Genomic DNA, 22820 nt, shown 5'->3' with positions numbered 1-22820 from the left:
GTGCTCTGACTTGAACTAACTTCCCCTTGTGGCCTTTTCATTTCAGCCTATATTTCAGAGAATTAGGTTGTTAAAATGCCAGTTTATTTTGGATAAATTTTAAAAGTTGCTGTGTGCAAATAAGGTGGCTTAGGATGGACTTTTAGAGTTCGAAGACACTTTAGTGCTCATCACTTTGTAGATGAGATAACTAAATCCTAAAAGAGTTAAGTGACTTGCTGATTAGTGTGATATGAAACTGAAATCTCTTAAGCCTTGGTCTTATTCTGTTTTTTTGCTGAGGAGTTTTAGAATTTTTGCTGATTGGGAAGAAATTTGGAAATCTCAAATTTTATTCTTTTTTGGGTAAATTGAGTACAATAAGCAAGATATAAAACGTCTTTATTATTATTCCTGTTTTAACTATTTAGAAAATACTGTTCAGTTAGCTGCTCCACATTAGAGTTATCTTAGGGTACTTTGCATCTAACATTTTTCTATAAAAGGAGAAAAAAGATGTATCAAGAAGAAATATAGAAACAATAAATCTTAACTTTTAGAGTGCTTGCTAAATTCATGGAAGAAAATAGTTTCTGTATCTACTTACAGAATATTAAAAGCAAGAGAAATTGGGAAAAGATCTGGTTTAACTTCTTTATACTTTATTGGTAATTATGAAGACCCATTTTTGATTACTCCTACTTGTACTCTTATTACGGGTCTTTTTAAGGAAGTTTGGTCTGAAGTGACAGATTCCTAAAACTGATAAAGGATAAGAATTGTAAGATTTATTTTGATAACATTTATTGAGAGATGGAGGAAGGGAATGAGAGAGAAAGAAGCTATCTCTGAGAGGAATAAAGAGAAATGAAGTGCTAGCAAGTAAGATTTTCAGTAGAAGACTGAAATAGAAATAGTGATTGAAATTGAAATAGAAAATAGTGCTACTGAGCAAGGTTATATAGCTAAGCTTCTTGAAGGCTTTTTTTTTTTTTTTTTTTTTTTTGCGGCTGCCTTGAAGGCTTTTAAATAATACGCAGTAGCATTACCCCAAAATCTAAAGATTCAACTGAGGCCTGTTCATAACTCACTAAGTGGAATTATATAGGTGCAAATAAATACATTAGAGCAGTGGTAAGTTCTGCAATCATTTGGTACTTGGTAAGCAGAGATGTTTAATTGACAAAAGGCATTGCTCTTGAAATGGAAACTTAGAGGAATCAAGCAATACAGTAATGTGTATCTTTTGGATAGATTTCTACTTTGGGAGAAGAAATTCCAGAAAAAATAAAACTCTTTTTCAATTTAGGACATTTCTTAAAATTGGGCCCATTTAGAGAAGTATCTTCAAAATTTGAGACTTTCTACCCTTTTATCGTTGCACAGAATAACTTTTCAACCCCTTCTGCATTTACACAGTGTATATACTGTTAAATTCGAACCTAAATGAAAGAGGAACCGCTGAGTCTTCAGTTTGATCACCTGGGTATGTTTATATATAAATGCACAAGACAACAGTTTTTCCAACATTATTTGGCTTTTCATCTGTTCCTTTTCTGGTTTGTCACAAGCAGCCTAGTACATTAAATGATAACAAGAAAGCTTTACATGCATGTGCACATCTGCACACTTGTACACAGACACATTAAAAAATGGCACCTTCTAAGTTAAGTAATACTAGGCACAAAACTGAATCATTGTAGTCAGTTTAAAAGATAGTATTGGGGGTGCCTGGCTGGTTCAGTCAGTGGAGCATGTGACTCTTATTCCCAGGGTCATGAGTTTGAGCCCACTTTGGGTGTAGAGATTACTTTTTAAAAATTGTTGTAAGGAAATTAAATATACCGCATAATGTTTTTGAAAGATAAAAGAAAATCTCTGTTAAAAAAAAGACAGTTATGGTCTCATATTGTTGGGTTCTTTGAGAGTGATTGGTAAGTAACAGTCTTCTAACCAAATTCTAAACCAGATGCGAAATAAGAGAAAGCAGTAAAGCTGATACGAGGCCAAATACCAATCAAATGATATCAGAGAATTTAGCTTATATCCATGGGCAAGCATTCTAATATGAATCCTAGAGTTAGTCAGACTTGCCAGTTCAGGTATGGTCAATACAAGGGTACACCTCTGTGTATGTGTGTGAGAACCCGTTTCTGTGAAACTTCCTACGTAGAGGGAAAGAACAGAGTATATATGTTTTCTGTCGACAAGCTGCCAGAAAGAGGGAAAATAGCTGATTAAGTCCTTTCACCTCACCGGGAGAAATGAAGGAATAGAGAGAGGCTAAAGGAGTAATGCAGTGGCATTTCTCCATATGTAAAGAAACACCAAGAGCAGAGGACATTTATATTAAAATCTTTGGTGGTATTTCTAGCTGTAATGACAGTAATTTTAAAAAATGACTATAATCGACTTTCCTAACATTTGTTATTCCTAATTCCTAGTACCAAAGTAGTGTTATGACTTAAGCCACGTATTAATGGCACCAAATCAGGTTTGCTATAGAATGTGGAGCTTTGAAAGGATCTGTAGAAACAGTAAAGACTAAAATTTCTTAATAAAGGAAAGAGAATGATTAGTATACACGTCTCACAATTGATTATGGAAATGTTGGAAATGTGTCATATGTTGATCTCCTAAATGTCAGTTCTAGTTTTTTGTGTAGAAAGGTACTCAGGATATTTTAGGATGGGTATAAAAATGACCAATTCCAAATAAGAACAATATTAGAATCAAAGAAGAGAGGCAACAGAAACATTGCTATATCAAACTAATGTTCACTTAAATTTAATAATTATTAATATTACCATGTGCCAAGCTTTCCGCTAGGTCTAGGATAGAGTGTAGAGCAAAACAGCCATGGTTTACATTGGATGTGTTGTTAATCATGGTGGTTAGTTTGGGGGAAAATAAAACTTTTGTCGAATATATTATATATAAATGTGAAGGGGACAAAGGGTTTTGTGTGTATTTTTCATTGCTTCTCTGTATACTGTATAGCACCAAGTGATAGTTGTGCCCTTTCCTAAATTCGTGTTAGCATTCTGAAAAAGAAAAAAAAAAGATATCTCATGCCGAATAGGTTTAAGTTAACTGCTTCTGTGAAGTTATCTCAGAGAAAGACCTTATTGCCAGAAGTATTTCTCTGGTTTCTCCTTGTCTGAATTTTTGTCATTATAACTTTACTTTTTGGGGTAAAGGATTGAAGAACTGCAGCCCAGTTTTATATGTTAGCAGGCAAGCTCTCAAAATGCAAAGCCTTTGCCCAGGGAAGGCCTACAGAGAAAACTTGGAACAACTATGATGAAGTGGTGAAAGAGATAATTGAAGAAAAATTGGAGAGCAGATTTGAAATGTATAAGAAAAGCATTAGATTGCATAGAAATGTGTGCCCCTTAAAGGAAATTGATTCTAGTTGAGGAGTGTCAGACTGAATTGGAAATGGAGGTGTATTTTGATAATCCTAAGGTAAGGAAAAACTTGTATAGTCATCTGGAATTAGTTTGAAGTGTTAGTTTTCCTCCTCTTGAGGTGATTTATATGGGGTCTGGATTTTTTTTTTTTTTTTACACTATAGATCTAACATCACATTATGTAAGCTGATGCGAACTGTATAAATTTCCTATAATTCATGTTTTGGTGACTGTGAACTAATCTATTCCAGGGTTTATATCCTAACTTTTCTTGCATGTCACTGCCATTGAAACTTGCATGAAAAGCACTAACTGCCTTCTTTCTCTTCTCCCTGATTTGCTCGAAGGCTGCCAGACAGATCAAGGATAGGTATGGTATAAAACCTACATTTTTATATAAATATCAATATTGAAGTCAGAAATGAAATTCAAGAACAGTTTCTTACTAGACTTTTGTTGGTTGAAATAAAAATACCTAATGGCCATGTTAAAAAAAAAATCTCTTGCATATCTTCTGGAATAAAAAATGTATCAGCAAGATTTTTTTTTAAAAAACATAGTTGTGGACAATTACATACTTCCAAAAGAATTTCATTTCTGGTATAATATAGTTAGTTTTAGTACAGTTCCTAATTAGCTATGAATGGATGGAGGCCCATCTTGGATAATTAAAAAATATATATTCCTGGAATGTGTTTTTTTGTTGTTCATAATTTATAAGTATGTCTTATTCTCTGAGGAGTCAGCATTTTTAATAGTAAGAGCTGAAGCTCTCCTATTTCACGGCTCTCCTGTTTAACACCTTTGTATTCTCATTCCATCCTATTCCTGGTGCCATCTCTTTCTGTTTCTCATGCCACTACTATCTAATATGTGGGAAGAGAAAATTAAAATGGTGAAAGACTATCTTAAAAGGTCTTTCTCATTGGTAGGGCCAGGATTAAGAAAGATAGTTTAGTACTTGCGGTAATGAAGACACAAAGGGCTAAAAGAGCTGCTGGCAGTTCTGGATTGAGTTACCACAGGTTTTGATCTTCCTGGCTAATCACTGAGCATCGACTATAGTGAGATTATCATTTACAGTTTATTTGAGGATTATGAGATTCTCTGAAAGCCAGCTCTTAAAAACACCACTCTGAATCCTAGATTAAATTATTTATTCTTCATCAGATAATTCACAAAATTATTCATCATAGATTCTGTGAAAACCAATGTGTCTATTGTTAATTTTGGCTGAAGTCTTCAATTCTGTTTTTCTGATGGTCTGTTATTTGACCACAGGCAAGATTCACATGGTACTCATAGCACTCTGAGCACAAAAACTGGTTTTTATATAGTTTTAGTATATTTTTTGTATCAGGGAATGGTTAAAGACAGGATCAGTTTATCAATCCTGAATGTAGAAAGGTGATTATGAGAGTTTGAAGGTGAAAAGTATTGGCTATGTATGGGGAGTGGATGCTAGGTAGGTCAGTTTATTGGATAAGATACAATTGGGTTTTATCTGCTGAAATTGCTACATGTAGTCCATCTTTCACTGTGGCTGGATTATTCTTCTTTTTAGCCATTTACTCCACTAGGTCTAGCTATGGTATCTGATTTTCTGGATTAGAAGTCATTTCCTAATCAGGCTTTGGCCTATCCAAGGACTTTGCGAGGTGCGCCTGCGTGGCTTAGTGGGTTAAAGCCTCTGCCTTTGGCTCAGGTCATGATCTCAGGGTCTTGGGATCAAGCCCTACATCAGGCTCTTTGCTGTGCTGGGAGCCTGCTTCCTCCTCTCTCTCTCTCTCTCTCTCTCTCTCTGCCTACTTGTGATCTCTGTCTGTCAAATAAATAAATAAAATTAAAAAAAAAAAAAAAAAGAACTTTGCGAAAACCCTCACAAGATCTTCTCTTATACTCTCCAAGGACTCAGTATGGTTCTGTACTTCCAAGAATCCTGTCTTTTACCCATGACATCTTTCTGTATCCAAATTTGTCAGAATTTAATTACGAATTTTCATGGTTGAACGCAAGGCTTCAGTGAAATTTGACTTCTTTGCCTCTTCTAAGCCCATTTCTAGGCTTGATTTCATCAGCTTCCAGGTGATCTCAGGAGTAAAGGTTCCTTTTCTCTGTCAGGGCAAACTCAAACTCCCCTGCAACTTATACATTATTCATTTCGGCTACCCATGAAATTTTCACTTACTGCTTGAGAACACTTCTAGGTCTTGGCTAATTTTTTTAAGCTTGATTTTTAACTTCATAATGTCCAGGTTTCTCTGATATAAATATTAGGAGCTCTCCCAGGAAGCAGGCTTATAGAATTCCATCATTGTCATTTATGATACAAAAATAATTCAAATATATAGTCTTGGTAAAATAATTTTTACTAAGGGAAGAAAGGATTATTACCTTATATTAGGGCAGAAGAGGAATTTTAAGGAAGAGTCTATGTAACATACCTGAGCAGGGAATCAAATACATAAAAATGAAAGCATTTGTGAGAATCAACTATTTATCATTTGTTGTGGTAGAAGTTATGCAGTAGAAACAGTGGGAGTAACAGGAAAAACTAAGCAATGAAAAGATAATAGCAGATCCCTGTAACTTTACAAATCACTGGTATATACTTAGGGATGCTTTTTAGTAATGTTGGAAGATGATTAGTTAAGGTTTGTTGTGGACTTATAGTTCTTGAAAAAAGGGTCAGGAAAGGGTGAGTCAAGTTAATTAGATACTTTGAGGAAACTGAAAGTGTTCATCCATATGTTTGGCAGTTTTTTCTTTGTAAAAAAGAAACTAAGGGGAAAGGATCTTTGTATTCAGTTGTACTATAGGAAATAAACCAAGAAAGTCAAGGTGAATCAAAACATTCCTAACCATATGGATCCTGTAATGGTAGAGAATTATCTATGGATTTTAGGTTGATTTGGGCTTTCAGACACAATTATCTAAATGTACTCAGTTTAAAAATAAAAAATTCAGGGGTGCCTGGGTGGCTCAGTGGGTTAATAAGCCTCTGCCTTCACTTCAGGTCATGTCATGATCTCGGGGTCCTGGACTCGAGCCCCGCATCATGCTCTCTGCTTGGCGGGGAGCCTGCTTCCTCCTCTCTCTGCCTGCCTCTCTGCCTGCTTGTGATCTGTCTCTATCAAATAAATAAATAAAATCTTAAAAATAAAAATAAATAATCCAGTCTTTTAAAAGATTATAGCATTGTTGTACATCTAAGTTGATTTTTGGAGACTGAAATTTTCATTGACTAGAAAATAAAGGTCATTTTTGTTTTTACGGTTCTGATATACTGTTGTTGTTTTTTTTTTTTTAAAGATTTTATTTGAGAGAGAGAGAGCGCATGCAAGATCACAAGCGGGGGAGGGGCAGAGGGCGAAGCAAACTCCTCCCTGAGCAGGGAGCCAGATGTAGGACTTGATCCCAGGACCCTGGGATTGTGATCTGAGCTGAAGGCAGCTGTTTAACCAACTGAGCCACCCAGGTGTCCCTTGATAGATCTTTCTTTACTTTTTTTAAAAATTTTTAATGTTTTTATTTTTTTGATAGCTCTTTCTAATGAACTTTTGGAGGACATTATTTTTCTTTGAGGCCACAATTAAAATCAAGTGATTTTAATCACGTGATTAAAATCAAGTTTTGTGATAAAGTTTCAGATTTAAATTCTATGAAAAAATTTCAGGTATTTTTTTCAACAGTTCTCAACAAACATTTAAATAGGTTTAGAAGCATCCAAGTAGGTTTAAACCCATTCATTGATTTAGTGGTCATATACTAGTACCTCTCTGAACATAGCTCTTTCAGAAGTCCTAAATCAAAAGATTCTTGGGACTTTAAAGAGCAAAGTAATTAAGACTTAGTCTTTGTTCCTAACTTCTTACTTATATAATCTGAAATTTAATTATTGAGAACCAACAGCTTAAAATAATATGTGTGAAATATTCAGCATTATGCTTGGCTTTCAATGAGTTCACTTCCCCATAAGTTGTATTTCACTGTAGCACATTCTTCTTGATCAGTAGATAAGCTGTATTTGACTCATTGTTATTAATAAAGTGATTACTTTCCAGGTTTTAAAGTGAAATAAAACAACTGAATATAACAAGAGCTTGACATTTTTTATCCCAAAATAACTGAATACAGCAACAAGTTTGATGTCTTGGATACCACATATCCTTGGGTAGATTTGGCAGATCTGAATGACTAGGCCTGGTAGTCCCCTTGTTCCTCATTTCTATTACTACTTCTCCCAAATTGTATGCTAGCGGGACAACATCCATGAATAGTACTTTTGTATCATTCTTTGACCAAAGATAATAAGGGAAGTTACTTTGTGATATTTGTGGAAATTTACTGTAATACGAAAAATTCAAATTTGAGATAAATAAAATGACAAATTATTAGAATATGAGAATTTCTTTTAATCTCCAGTTTTCATTGACAGAACAGTTCCCCCATACTTTGGGTAAAATGAGGTCTGGTATGGCTTCTTTCTTTCTTTTTTTTTTTCCTTTTGTTGTTTGTTATACCACATTCATCTATTAAGTATTTGTTGAACTATTATTTCCATGTCATATGGTTTCCCAAGGTTGTTTCTCCTTGTATCCTTCCGATATATCAGGGTGACATCTAGTAGCATGGAATTTAAAATTGTAATTTCACTTCTCTCCTTTCTCTTCCATACCCTATCTTTAGCAGCTACCAGGCTGTACAATATTTGGTCAGGTTAATTTTACTCTTAATTGAGGACACACAGAGTAGCTGTGACTAAGGAAAATATACATTCAGTTCATTATTTGGCATATGAAAAGGAGTGAGGTTGGCATCAGGAAGTCAGATTGAGTGTACAGAGCTTCAGATACCTGTTGGGTCTGTTAACGATGATTTATATGGGGTATTTTTTCCTGTGATATTTTTGTGTATAATTCTATAAAACTACCTGGAGGAAAGTTGCTTAAAGTTATACTCAGTGTCTAAATTTAAAGACATCTTGCAGTTTTCTTAGTTAATTTTCAAAAGACTCTGAGAACAAATTTATTTTTAGCTTTGTTACCTTTGTTATAGTTTCTGAAATCACTAAAATGAAATAATTCCCATTTTTTTGTTTGTAAATTAAATATGGTATATTCCCCATTCTTTTTTTTTTAAAGTATGTTTGTGTTTACCGTAGAGTAACAATGGCTTCAGCCTTCCGCCTTTCTTTGAAACCAAAGGTCAGTGACAACATGACTCATTTAATGGTGGATTTTTCTCAGGAAAGACAGATGCTGCGAACATTGAAGTTTTTGCCAGGTAAGTATGTACACATAGTACATGTAAAGTGTTTTTTTGAAATGAATTCTGAAATGTAAATATTAAGAAGTATAGTTGGGTTTTTTTTCTTTATTCAGCTAAGGAATAATTAAATTTGCTAGTCTTTATTTTTAGAGAATTATTTTCCTGGTAGTAAAAGTTCCATTTTGAGAATCCCATTCAAGGGATGTCTTTTATTGTTAGTTGTAAGGCAGAGAGAAACAGTGTATCCTGATGGTTAACAGTGGGTTTTTGGGGCCGGACTTGGACTTGAATCTTGACTGCCATTTCCTGCTGTGAACCTTGAACAAATTATTTAACTTTGTTTCATTTTTTTAATCTTTAAAATGTAATGTTATTCTTCAAGGGTTTGTATAAGAATTAAATGAATTGAAACCACTAAATCATTTGAAAATAGTATCTGGCACATACTTAACACGTAGTGCATATTAGCTGCTATCATTAGTTATGGTTTTTGGCTCAGATAGACTTTCTAGTAATAATATGTTAATATTGGTTTATTACCGTATTAGTATGAGGATATTCCAGTAGCCAAAACCGTCTGAAATTGAGTTCCAAATTATTTTCCACATGTGTGAGATAGCCAACTAAGTACATTTTGTCTGTATTCTCTTTTTAGCTAACATGAAGTAATGGTGTTAGGTTGATTGCTAAAACAGTTTGGACACAGTGATTTGAGGGAATAGGTGCCTTTTTACTTATTTATAGGTGCTTTTTAGTTACAGATTCTAGTTAGAACTGGCTTTAATTTTTGAGGTTAGCTGTTTTTGAATAGAGAATGTTGATCAAATAAAGCCATTCTCTGAATATTTGGTCAGGGACTTTAAAATACGATTGTAAAGATAGATTAGTAGTCATGAGACTGTAATGGAACTAATAAGCGTAGTGTAAGTGAATTATTATTATTACAGGTCAGAATTTCTAGAGGAGTTTATAGAAGGAAAAGATGAGAGAAAGAACTATAGGTGTAGACCAGGGGAGGAAGGTGTACTTGTCAGTGGATATCTACCTGTAAATTGACCTTTCAGAATTACTATTATATTGTAATTCAAGGTGCCTCGTTACCGCAGTAGGTAGCGTGTCAGTCTCATATATTGTAATTCACATTACGTATAAATTCAGAAGGAGAGTCAGGTGTAGTGGATTGTGAATGTACACGTATTATTATTTTGATTTTTTAAATAAAAACTACTAAAAAGCAATATTCTCACCATTATTTTCTTTCTCTTGGGTTTTCTGTGATGGCTTAAGAGCTCAAGGTCATGTTAACTATATAGTCAAGTAGATTGCATGGATAGTTAGGATTTCCTTTTTTGGCAGACCCTTAAGACAGCCTAAAGCAATGAGGTACAATAAAATCCTTCTGTGGGTGAGTTCTCTCTGAAGGGAAAAAATATAGTAGGTTGTTAAAATTTATGAAAGATGAATTCATCTCACTAATTTTTTATTCTGTTGTCGCATCAGAATTTCCCATAGGATGGAGTCAGATTAACTTAGAAAAACAAATACCTTCATCCTTTAATAATCCATTCCATAAACACCCTAAAAATTAACTCTATACTATATTATGTATAGTAACATAAGTTTTAGATTTACTTAGTCTGAAAAATGGAAGTGATGATGGATGATAATAACTACAGTCATCTTCTTCTTCTCTAAGCTATTTTTTATACATTGAAACTTAAGAATTTATATCCTTCTCTCTGAGCTTCTATAACTCACCTCCCAACTATCACCACTTTCTTGGATTTTTTTTTTCCCATTTTTATTTTAGTTGCCACTTTTAGCCATTTGTGCTCTCGTGGGGACCATTATTCACAAGAAAGAAGTATCTACTTGCCAGTACATTCTTAAAAGAATGGCAGCTGAATTATTATGTAGATAGTGGGGTGTTAGTTGGTTTTGCTTACAACATTTTTTTTTAAGATTTTATTTATTTATTTGACAGAAATCACAAGTAGGCAGAGAGGCAGGTGGAGAGAGGAGGAAGCAGGCTCCCTGCTGAGCAGAGAGCCCGATGCGGGGCTCGATCCCAGGACCCTGAGATCATGACCCGAGCCGAAGGCAGAGGCTTTAACCCACTGAGCCACCCAGGTGCCCCTCAAAATAAATAAATCTTAAAAAAATAATACTTTGTTTTTTAGAACAGGTTTAGGTTTATGGAAAATTGAGTAGATTATACAGAGACTTATCATGTATCCCCTGCCTCCCCCAAATATAGTTTACCCTATCATTAACATCTATACCTTTGTTATAACTGATGAACCAATATTGATACATTAATTATTATTTTAACTATTAGTTCATAGTTTACATTAGGGTTCATTTTTTGTGTTCTATGGTTCTTTGGGTTTTGACAAGTGTATAATGTCACATATCCACCATGACATTATCATACAGAATAGTTTCACTGCTCTACGATTACCTTGTATTCTACCTGTACTTCTCTTGTATCCTGCAGCCTTGCTATAATAGCGTGTTAGTTCCAGGAATTTTTTTTCTTGATTCTTTAGATTTTTTGCATTGACATTGATGCCATCAGTGAACAAAGAAAGTTTTATTTCTTCCTTCCTGATCTGTATACTTTTTACTTCCTTTTCTCATCTTACCACATTTAGCTAGGACTTTCAGTACAGTGTTGAATAGGAGTGGTGAAAAGGGACTTGTCTTAGAAGAAAAGTTTCTAGTTTCTCAGCATTAAGTATGATGTTAACTGTAGGTTTTTTGCGAATGTTCTTTATCAAGTAAAGTTCTCCTCTATTCTAGTTTGCAATTTTTGTCATGAGAGGGTGTTAATTTTATCAAATACTTTTTCTCTATTGATAAGATCATATGATTTTTCTTCTAATATAATTGATACATTAATTGATTTAAAATGTTGAACCAGCCTTGTATGGTTGGAATAAGTTTTTTAAAACTCTTTTTTTAGTGACAGAATGCTTAAATACAGTATCTGCAGTTTCACACATTTTAGACCCATCTATATCACTGGAGGACCATGTTCTTCAATTACGTCTCTTGTTTTGCAAATGGAACATCTGTTGATGTTGAGGAGCTATGGAAAATCTCTTCTACGGAAGAGAAATTAATTACTATTCATACATGTTAGTCATGGCTTATTTACCCTGGTTGATTTTAATGAACCATGGAACTCCTTGCAGAAACATCTGAAAATCCTAAAGTGTTTTTGAGGGGCTAGAGAACTCATTTTTGTTTAGTGATGAGAAATTACAATTCTTCTATAAATAAAATTTTAAAAATACATTGAAAATGTCTTAAATTACTTTAATCATTGGAGTAAAAGTTTCTATTTTGTCAGTGATTTAATCAATATTCTACAGCAGTTTGAAGTAGGAGATTAAAAAATACTTGTTGAGGAATAACAAGTTAATCTTGGTTCTTTTTTTTTTTTTAACTTTTTATTTATTTGACAGACACAGGTCATAAGTTGGCAGAGAGGTGTAGGCAGAGACAGAGAGAGGGGGAAGCAGGCTCCCCGCTGAACAGAGAGCCCGATGCGATGCTCGATCCCAGGACCCCGGAATCATGACCTGAGCCGAAGGCAGAGGCTTTAACCCACTGAGCCTCCCAGGCGCCCCTAATCTTGATTCTTTATCTTTGGCATGTTTGAATTGCTTTTTGCCAACTAAGATTTTAATAAACTTTGAGTAAGTCTATAAAACTTTGAAACATTAATTTTTTTGAAACAATTTTTAAATGGAACTTTGAGAAAAGAGTTATTTTGCATTTATTATGTTAGCCTTTCTCTTAGCCTCATTCAGTTGCACCATTCAAAAGCAACACGAAGAAAGCATTTTGAATGACCAACATAAATATTGGATTAGTACTATAATAAATGAGAAATGGACCTTTTTTTTTTTTCTTCAGTTCCTAAAGCTCCAGAGATAGATCCAGTAGAGTGTTTGGTGGCTGACAATTCTGTAACAGTAGCTTGGAGAATGCCAGAAGAAGATAATAAGATTGATCATTTTATACTGGAACATCGGAAAACTAATTTTGATGGACTTCCACGTGTAAAGGATGAGCGATGCTGGGAAATAATTGACAATATTAAGGGTACTGAGTATACACTATCAGGTAAAAGGACTGCATTTTATGAATCTCATTCTCAGGAACTAAATGTAATTGTGAAAAATATTTTGGGTTACTTTAAAAGGTTAAGTTTCTTTAACCAACCTTACTTTCCCTGTAATTCATTATAACAGTAAGTTCCTCTTAAAATATCAGGCAAACTTTCATTTTAATTACTTCTGATATTTGTAATCTGGTAAAATAATGTATGTAAAACAAACATGAAGGGGTGTTCTGGAAACCATATTTCAGAATAACATTTAATTTTAACTTTGGTTTTATAACAAAACTGTCAATTTTCTAGTTGTACATACCACTGTACATTTCAGTGGTACCATCACTACTATGGTTTTTATCTCTTTATGATTACCTTCACAGTACTACTGAAGAGCTGTGACTTGGTATTAGAAATTTGGTTAGCCTTTTAAAAGTAATTAAAAAGATATTTACACACACACACACACACAAGGTATTTCCACATATAAGGGATGTTGGGTATTTGAAATGGCCAAATGTTTCCAGAGTTCTTTAACACTTGTTATGCATGAGTAGTAATATTACCATTATTGAGCACTTATTATTGGTCAGGAATTGGGCTGAAGTGTATTACACAATACATATCATTTAATCTTTACAATTATGAGGTGGTTTTATCATTTCTATTTTGCAGTTATAAAAACTGCCTCTGTCAAGTTGTTGGCAGTCCTTTAGCTCGTAATTTTTGGACTGAAATTTTAAGGATTTTATTTTATTTTTTTAAAGTAATCTCTGCTTTCATCGTGGGCTCAAATTTACAATTCTGAGAACCAGAGTTGCATGCTCTACCAACTGAGCCAGCCAGACGTGCCATGGATTGAGATTTTAATCTAGACTTGACTAACTTCAGAGTCTACTATTAATTCCTGTGCTTTAGTTTCTCTTTAAATTCATTTTTCACATAAAAAGACAATGTTTCATAAATATAAAAATTCTTTAGGGTGTCTTCTTTCCAGAAACATGTTGTTTTAAATTGTAACATTTCTCATTGACTAAAACATTACTTTTAACAAGGCTTGAGGGTACCTTTTTATCACTAGGTTTTAAAAAAATCCACATTGATAAACTGTATATAATTTATTTCTTTTGAAGAAAGTTTAGATAAATCATGATTCCTCTTATCTGAGGTGTTAACTTTTTTTTTTTTTTTTAAGATTTTATTTATTTATTTGACAGAGAGAAATCACAAGTAGATGGAGAGGCTGACAGAGAGAGAGAGAGAGAGAGGAAGGGAAGCAGGCTCCCTGCTGAGCAGAGAGCCCGATGTGGGACTCGATCCCAGGACCCTGAGATCATGACCTGAGCTGAAGGCAGCGGCCTAACCCACTGAGCCACCCAGGCGTCCCTGAGGTGTTAACGTTTTAACATAAACATTCACTGTCCTAGAGTAAAGAGATAGTTCCAAGGAGGGAAAGTGTCTGTTTGAAGGTTCATACTCATACTTTTGGAGTAGATCTCTTCTTTATTTTTTCATATCTGAAAACCATTTTCATCTTTTCAGGCTTGAAGTTTGATTCAAAATATATGAATTTCAGAGTACGAGCTTGTAACAAAGCTGTAGCTGGAGAGTATTCTGATCCAGTGACTCTAGAGACCAAAGGTAAGATCATAGGTATTTATACAGTATAAAACCAAACTTAACATCTGAAGTTATTCAAGACTGTGACAGGAAGCGTTTTATGTTGGTAGCACTTCCCCACTGCATGTGCACATACATACACACACTTGGAATTCCCAGCAGTAGGAATTTTAAGATGGGGAAATTAGGATTACAGAATTGGTTTTCATTAGTTCATCTTTTATGATGGTGTTCAGATGGGTAAAATAGCCCAAGATGATGGCATTATATTTGCTGGTGGATGTTAGTTTATAAATTGCAATCAAGTACAATACATAGGCATCAGATTTGCCCACAGATTTCTCAGGGAATGGATTATGGGGAAGTACCATTTCAGTTTCGTTCAAATTCTCTGTTTTCTTCCTTCCTTCCAAAGAAGGTGGGGGAAGGCGTGGATGGAGAGGAGGGAGAGAGAGAATCTTAATAAGCTTAATAAGCTCCACAATGGACGTGGAGCCTGATGTAGCCTCAATTTCATGGCCCTGAGGTCATAATCTGTACCAAAATCAAGAGTCTGATCTTAACTGACTGAGTCACCCAGTTACCCACTCTGTTTTTTAAACCTTATTCTAGAAAAAAGCACTCTCAGAGTTCTCCATTTGACCATTCTATCTGCATGCTGTGGTATTTAGTAAGTCTAGTCCCACTTGGCTTGGACATGATATCTTTTCTTGCCACTTATGACTCTACCCTTCTCCATCGTATTAAACATTAGGGAACAGCCTAAGGATTTTTTTCCTTGCCTTTTTTTTTTTTTTTTTTTTTTTTTAAAGCCTTAGGATTTTAAGAAGCAGCTAAGAATTGATGGCACCTTAGAGTTATATTTACTTTTTCTTTCTCTCCAGAATGTAGATATCCTCACATGTATTACCTAATAGCTAATATAGAGGTTAATAAACCCTGTTTTTTTGTTTGTTTTGTTTTTTAGTAATTTCTATACCCAGTATGGGACTTGAACTCACTACCCTGAGGTCAAGAGTGTCATGCTCTTCTGACCAACCAGCCAGGCACCCCAATCTTGTTTTCTTAAGGCAGTTCAGTCTTGATATTGAAGAGTCTCAGATTTGCTTAATCCTAATTTTTTAATAACCTACTTATGAAGCAACTGTTAAATGCCTATTTAGTAACATGCTTATTAAGGAATTTTTTTTGTTATTTGACTTGAAAAACCATATTCTTTCTGTAAGTTCATTTTTGTTTTCATGCAAATTTTGAAAAGTTAATAACTTGTTTAATACAGTATTTCCCAGAAGCAGTATGGTCAGTAGATTTGTATTTAGAAAGTTATTTATAAATAAAGAGAATGAGCAATGATCAGATGCATAGTTGAAATTAAAGTGCTCTCGGGACGCCTGAATGGCTCAGTCGGTTAAGTGTCTGCCTTCAGCTCAGGTCATGATCCCAGGATTCTGGGATCAAGTCCCATATTGAGCTCCTTGCTCAGCGGGGAGCCCACTTCTCCCTCTGCCTACCACTCCCTCTGCCTGTGCATGCGCTCCCTCTCTCTCTTTGACAAATAAATAAATCTTTTTAAAAAGGGGTCTTTACAGAATAGTGAAGGAAAATATTTTTAATTTACTTGGTAAACATTAGGCTCTGTATATGAATATCTTGTTGTTTGATGATGCATACTTCATAGATATATTGAAGCTTTGGCTAAATCGAGTAATATCTTTAAGTGAAATGGGGTTGTAAAAGAATATCAGTTCAATGTAATTATCAGAAATTCGAACTTTTGAAGAAAAATATAACAAGCAGATTAGTTGGTAACTATGTAGTAGATGATACTTTGCTTAAGGCAGAGATTCTAGGAATTTCATTTGAGAACATGATGAATTCTGCATTATTCAGCTTAATCAATACATTTTAATGGTTTACTTTCAGTCTCCAAAGACAGAAGGTAATACCTTGTTACACTGATTTCCTAAACTAGCAGTTCTGAGAAAGTCTTCTGAGTAAATAGATAGTTCCCGCAAATACCAAGTAATTTGAAAAGCATAATTTGTTTCACTTTTTTTATTTTTTAAGTTATTTTTAAGAATTTGGTACTACATTACATTAGTTTCAAGTGTACAACGTAATGATTCAACTTCTCTGTAGTTCTGCTGTGCTCACTGTAAGCGTAGCTACCGTCTGTGACCATATAATGCCATTCCAGTACCACTGACTATATACCCTGTGTTTTTTTATTTTATATTCATGTAAGTAGTGTTTTCCCCATGTCTTTGCCATCTAAGTCATCTCTAGTTCTGTAAGCTGGGCCAGTTTCCTTCTGCCCTCAGACCCTATTTCTCTGTGCTTTTTAATTCAAAATCACTGGGAGTTTAAATATGAAACTATTAAGTAGTAGAACCTCAGAGAAAATGTGTTTGAGCCAGGCTGTGTTATTTTTTACATCACATCACCTTTTCCGGATCCTCAAGTGTTCCAGCTTCTCTTCCTATTTAGTCTTAGCAATCAACTGATAATCAACTGATATTCTAACAACAGAAAGTTGAGGTTATTATGTGCTCATGGAGTTTCAAGCAGAAGGAATAGCAGAAACATGAGGCCACGCAAGTACATTGTATTTGGTTGGAAGTACAGGATATGTAGAGAACAATAATGGGAAATAAAGAAGGAGTTACTAAATTATAGCCTTATACTTGGGGACTTTAAATGCTAGCATTAGCAATTTGAATTTTATTCTTTATCTACAGTGTTGAATAAATTAAGTAGGAAAATAATATGATAGTTGTGCTTCAGAATATGGATATGTTCTATATTTTTTGAAAATTGAAATATTGTTTTGGATAGCACTGAACTTCAGTTTGGATAACTCATCATCCCATTTGAACCTGAGAGTTGAAGATGCCTGTGTAGAGTGGGATCCTACTGGAGGAAAAGGTCAAGAAAATAAAATGAAAGGGAAAGAGAATAAGGGCAGGTAAGCCATTTCATTAGATCTGTTATGTGGACATGTGTTTGTACATTGTTTTTTACTTGACAGTGGCTTATGAAATTCTTTCTTTATACATTAGTATGATTTGTGATGGGTTAATAACACCAAAGTGAGGAATATAATACTGTTAATCAATTGAATTTGTTTTAACATTTTCATTACTTTTTTTTTCCTAATCCTCTTTTTACACATTTTATTTTAGCATTCCATTTCTTTAAAGTTATAGCTAGAGCAACTTGAACTGCTTAAGAGAGAAGTTCCTGAATTTTAGACTTATAGATCACATGTTTTACCTGAAGGTCTGCACTAAATGACAACTTTTAGCATGTACAGTCCCATTGTCTTGCCACTGCAGCAACCTTATGAACCAAAGAGCAAGTCTTGGGACCTTTTGTTGATGTCAGACTTACTTAGTCTCCAAAGTATGGGAGCCTCTTTCCTTTTTAACAGAGGAAAATTTTGCTCACACTGAAATAAAGTAATATCACTGTGAGTTAAAACAGTGAATCAAAATAATTTTTCTCAGCAGGCTTTTGATCTAATTTTATTATTAGCTGTTAAATTTAAGTTGTAAAGCAGTCTCTTAACAGTTGCCTATTTTTATCTAACAGTGTCCATGTTACTTCACTGAAGAAACACACAAGGTGATGATCTATGTCTGTCTGGTTCTAGGACTTAGTATATCTAGCTTGGCTGAATAACTTTAATTTTTCTTGTAACCAGTAAGCAGAAGCCATTGCAGTGCTTTCATAAGCTAAAATACTGCTCTCTGTAGATTGTCTGTATTGGTAGCTTATGTTTTGAATTTACAGCATTGTAGTCTGCTGCATACTCTTTGGATTATAGTATATGGTAACAAAACAAAGAGCTCTGCTTTAAAGTCTTTCTTGAGTTATTTTCCCTCATCTGATTTTTTTCTGCATTTACTTATACCTGGCATCTTTCTTGTGCTGTATTCAATATATCTAACATTACAGCTTTGTTTTTATTTGTATTTGACACAAGGCAGGTTTGAAGTGTTCTGTATCGTGTAGTAATCACTCAGTTTCAAAAGCATCAAGGATAAAAAATAAAGGTTATTACTGAAATTACTAGGACAGTGCTCAGAAGGATGAATCAATTCAAACTGCACAATTAATCAGGTGCTAATTTGAAAATACCACATATTTTTACCAGAAACCAGAATGTATTCCCTTTTCAAAATCACTTTCTTTTTTTTCTAGTTTATCTGCTAATTATTAGTGAAAGTGATTTCAGGGTTAGCATATCATAAATTATAAAATGTTTCTGGATTTAATAGAGTATATGAAGCTTCATTTAGTCACTTGGAGATTTTTAGATTGCTTGTATTTAGCAGTTCAGATCATATTATTTCTCTTTCTCCTCTCCTTTTTAAGGGTATTTTATGTGTAGGGTGCTTCTGGAATGTTATGTACATTTATTTTTTCCATGAATATTGGTTCACTGTAAGGTGTTAGCTGGATGTGTTGGGGTTATAAGGATAAACAGTGTTCCTGCCTTTAAGATATTTGCCCTAGCTTATGCATACGAAATACGTATCTATAAAAAAAATAACAGTAATACGAGGTAGAGATTACATGGAATGGTAAGCAAGATAAAGGATTTTAAGGAAGAAAGGTGTCCTGAGCTGCCAGGTTTTAAGGTGGTCAGGACATTGAGCCAAACGGAAGGTAACAATCAAGGCTTTATTCACTTACCAATAGTGCAAGTAAGAGGCCTCAAAGGAAAGGCTGCTAGTTCTCCTCGGTGTTCCATTTTTCCCAACAGAATGGCACTGGGTGAGGGTCAGGTAAATGAAAGCAGATTGCAAATGGTGGTTATCTGGAGGACCATCTCACTGCCAAGAGATCCCCAAACAGAACGCTCTTCCTGTTGTTTTGTGGACCTGAGACCAAGAAGAAGGGAGAAGAGGAAAGATTAGAAGTGGAAAGTATTGGGATGGAGTGGAGAGAGTGTCCTCAGACTACATACCTCCCCCCTGCCTCCTGGAAGGAGGTCTATACAGAGGCAACTGAAAAGGTTTTGAGGGTGGGGAGTAGTATCTCTGAATAGAGGTGCTTAAGCTAGGAATACAGATATGCATCTGAGCACTGGGTTGTGGTGGGGGTGGATTGCATCTCCCTTCAGAAGCTGTGGTAAACTAGCTATTTACCAAGTCTGGTATGGGAAAGGTAGCCCTTCTAGGCCTATCACTAAAAGCCGTTTGTAGGGGTGCCTGGGTGGCTCAGTGGGTTAAACCGCTGCTTTCGGCTCAGGTCATGATCTGAGGGTCCTGGGATCGAGCCCCGCATTGGGCTCTCTGCTCAGCAGGATGCCTGCTTCCCTTCCTCTCTATCTGCCTGCTTCTCTGCCTACTTGTGATCTCTGTCTGTCAGATAAATAAATAAAATCTTTTTTTTTTTTAAAAAAAAAAAGCCGTTTGAAATTGGGCCTGAAAGGCTACACAGAGGATTTTGGCCTGGAGCTGGATTCCTCGGTAGAATTATTTAGTCTGGTAAGATCTGGAAAATCTTCATTAACAAAATTTGTAAAATAGTAAAAAAGTAGTATTTAGCTTGGTTCTCAAGAAAGTAGAAGAATGCATGCCATTTGGACTTGGATTGAGAGAGGGAGAAACAAAGAGAAAAGGCACTGAAGCAGGTTCCCTGAGTTTAAGGAACACTTAAGCTGCTACATTTAGCTAAATAGTGCTGTCTGGGGGTGGTGAGAAGGCTTGAAAAGCAGACTGGGACCAAATCCTGAAGAACCTGAAATGCCAAGCTAAGTTGTTTGTAGGCAGTAAGGAAGTACTGGAAGATTTTAAAGTAGGCATGTCAGGCTTAGGTTTATCTGGTATCAGTGAATGAGATGAATTGGGTGGCAAAGAGATCATTTCGGAAACTGGTAAAACAATTTAGAGTGCAGGTAAACAAAGAGTCTTAATTTACACAATAAAGCTTCAAAGGTATTGTTCTAGAGGAGAGGTGGGAGGATCAGGTTTGACCTAGGACAGCACTAGCTGTCGTACTGCTTGCAAAAATGTTCCTGGGTTGGAAGTCTAGAGTGCTGCAGTGGAAGAGTCCTCCTTATTTAACTTTTTTGAAATTTAAACTGCCACTCTTAATAGTTACATTTGTTTGTCTTTCCTCCATGCTTTTCCCTTTATTTCTTTACTACTGGTAAGTTACAATTTTTTTTCTTTAATGGAGTGATTCAGTATAATTGAAATGTTTTTAGGCATCTTTGGGTTTTGATTTATTTTGCGTTTTTCAGATTTAGTGAAAGGCCTAATACTGTCCTGTTTATCATATCATATAATTTGATGTAAGGGGAGATCAAATTGAATCTTGTCCATTTTAGTAGGAGAAATGCTTTATAACATTTTATATAATCCTGTACATGGATTTGGGCATTTGCTTTTTCTTCTTCTTAAGAAGAAAAGATTCACAACAAAAATACCTGCTGCTTATGAAAAGGTTATTTAGTTTGCATTATAGTCGTATTTTTGCCATTTCAAAATTTAAATTTAACTGCAAGAAATGTAAGCTCTATAATCCATTACCTTTCTTGAGTTCTTTTCTTCTGTTCGGTTCTTTTGTTTTCCTTTCTATCTTGTCGCATTTTGGCGTTGTTTCTTGTATCAACTGTGTGTTCTTTATATAAGCTTTGTTCAGTCTGCATGATATAAGTGTTCAGCCTGCTTTGTGTTGATGACTTCTTACATTTCAATGTTTATAATTGACAACTCTGATAATAATTCAGATAAAAGTAAAATGGTGTTATTTGTGCAACATAATTAAACATCTTTTCAGTTTCATTTCATGATTTATAATTTTAGTTTGTGAAACATTTATAATATAGAATATTTGTTTTTCTTTTTTTCCTGTTTATATAGAAGTGGAACACCATCCCCCAAACGGACATCCGTAGGCTCCAGGCCACCAGCAGTAAGAGGCAGCAGAGATCGTTTTACTGGGGAATCATACACAGTGCTGGGTAGGATAAACATCGTCTTCATTGTCAGTTAATATTAAAGACGTCATGGTCACACTCATGGGCTTTCCACTCACTTAGAGCTGGAGTGGCCTGTGTACTGAATGAATATTTGCAAAAGTTTTTCCCTCTTGAAACCTGATGACATTTGGTAGGTTTCAGGTTGTCTAATCATTGATTGCTTCCTTTTACATAGTACTCTACATATATGCATATCTTTTGAGGAGATAGTAAGGAAGAAAAGTTCTAAAGCCTTTTATAAATCAGAAAAATTAGTAGTAAATAACAAGTAAAGTTATAGCAGGTACTCTGCATTTAGTGTCTGTGTGTTAATATGGTTATTTTTCTGAATCAGATTTTTTTGTGCCATTTTGTGAGATGAGAGGTAGGTAAAAATCTGTGTGACTCATAAGGAAGAAGTTAGAGCCAAATTTACCTTTCTGATCTTTTGCAGGAGACACTGCTATTGAAAGTGGACAACATTATTGGGAGGTCAAGGCCCAGAAGGATTGTAAATCCTACAGTGTGGGAGTAGCATACAAGACTTTGGGGAAATTTGACCAATTAGGAAAGACAAACAGTAGTTGGTGTATACATGTCAACAACTGGCTACAGAACACATTTGCAGCAAAGCATAACAATAAAGTCAAAGCCTTGGATGTTACTGTTCCTGAGAGAATAGGTGTATTTTGTGACTTTGATGGGGGTAAGTTTACTGATTTTCTCATAAGTCATTTTGTCATAGTTGCTATATTCTAGTACTTTTCATTGGCAATCGTTCATATACAGTTTTCATTATTATGGTGGTCAGGGTGCTTTGATCTACTAGGATTTGATCACAAACATAGTTTCAGCTCTAAAATTGACTGGAAGGGATGTTTGATGATTGCCTGAAGCCTTATAAAAGCACTCGTCTATATATATATGCTTAATAAGTCTGAAAGAATGATTTCCTTAATTTAGTTGTAGTTTTTTCTGTCCATTTTAATTCCTACCTGACCTATTTTATTACCTGTAAAGAATGGTGGAGTCCGATTTTTCAAGTTGGAATGGACCTTAGAAATTGTCTAGTCCACCTGCTATACAGTTAATATCCTTACAGTTATTTCATCAACTATATCTCATGTAGTTGTCACTCCTATACTTGAGGAACTTTCTAATGTGAAGCTTATTGTCTTGAAAGACAGCTTATTTCACCATTGGATAGTACTCAGTAGTAGAAGGTTTTGAGCAAATTGACTCTGTTTCCTTATAACTTCTGAGACTACTGTCCTTAAATTTTGTCATCTGAAGAAACAAAGAATTATGTTCCCTAATTCACATTTACATGATAATATTTATTTGTTTAAAAACTATTAACATTACTTCTTTTGGTCTTTTTCCAGACTGTACATTCTCTCTACCATCAGTCATTTTTCTTACAGCTTAATTTTCCAAATCT

General features: G+C 34.8%; 1 protein-coding gene across 4 annotated transcripts in view; it reads left to right on the top strand.

Annotated features, from left to right (window-relative positions):
* Positions 1 to 22820, top strand: part of FSD1L (fibronectin type III and SPRY domain containing 1 like) — a 66827-nt gene that overhangs the window by 31679 nt on the left and 12328 nt on the right. Inside the window, exons 5-12 of one of the 4 annotated variants that reach the window (XM_044265213.1) lie at positions 3740 to 3762; positions 8557 to 8678; positions 12588 to 12797; positions 14329 to 14427; positions 17242 to 17371; positions 17998 to 18030; positions 21282 to 21382; positions 21834 to 22085. In XM_044265213.1, coding sequence (XP_044121148.1) covers positions 3740 to 3762; positions 8557 to 8678; positions 12588 to 12797; positions 14329 to 14427; positions 17242 to 17371; positions 17998 to 18030; positions 21282 to 21382; positions 21834 to 22085 — 970 coding nt within the window. Of the gene's footprint in view, positions 1 to 3739; positions 3763 to 8536; positions 8679 to 12587; positions 12798 to 14328; positions 14428 to 17241; positions 17372 to 17997; positions 18031 to 21281; positions 21383 to 21833; positions 22086 to 22820 lie in introns of all 4 variants that reach the window. The other 3 variants (XM_044265214.1, XM_044265216.1, XM_044265215.1) reach the window with 3 other exon arrangements.

This window comes from Neovison vison, chromosome 9 (genome assembly GCF_020171115.1).
Source record: "Neovison vison isolate M4711 chromosome 9, ASM_NN_V1, whole genome shotgun sequence".
NCBI lineage: Eukaryota > Metazoa > Chordata > Mammalia > Carnivora > Mustelidae > Neogale > Neogale vison.
Note: the sequence above shows the minus strand (reverse complement) of the source record. Positions and strands in the feature narration are given on the sequence as shown.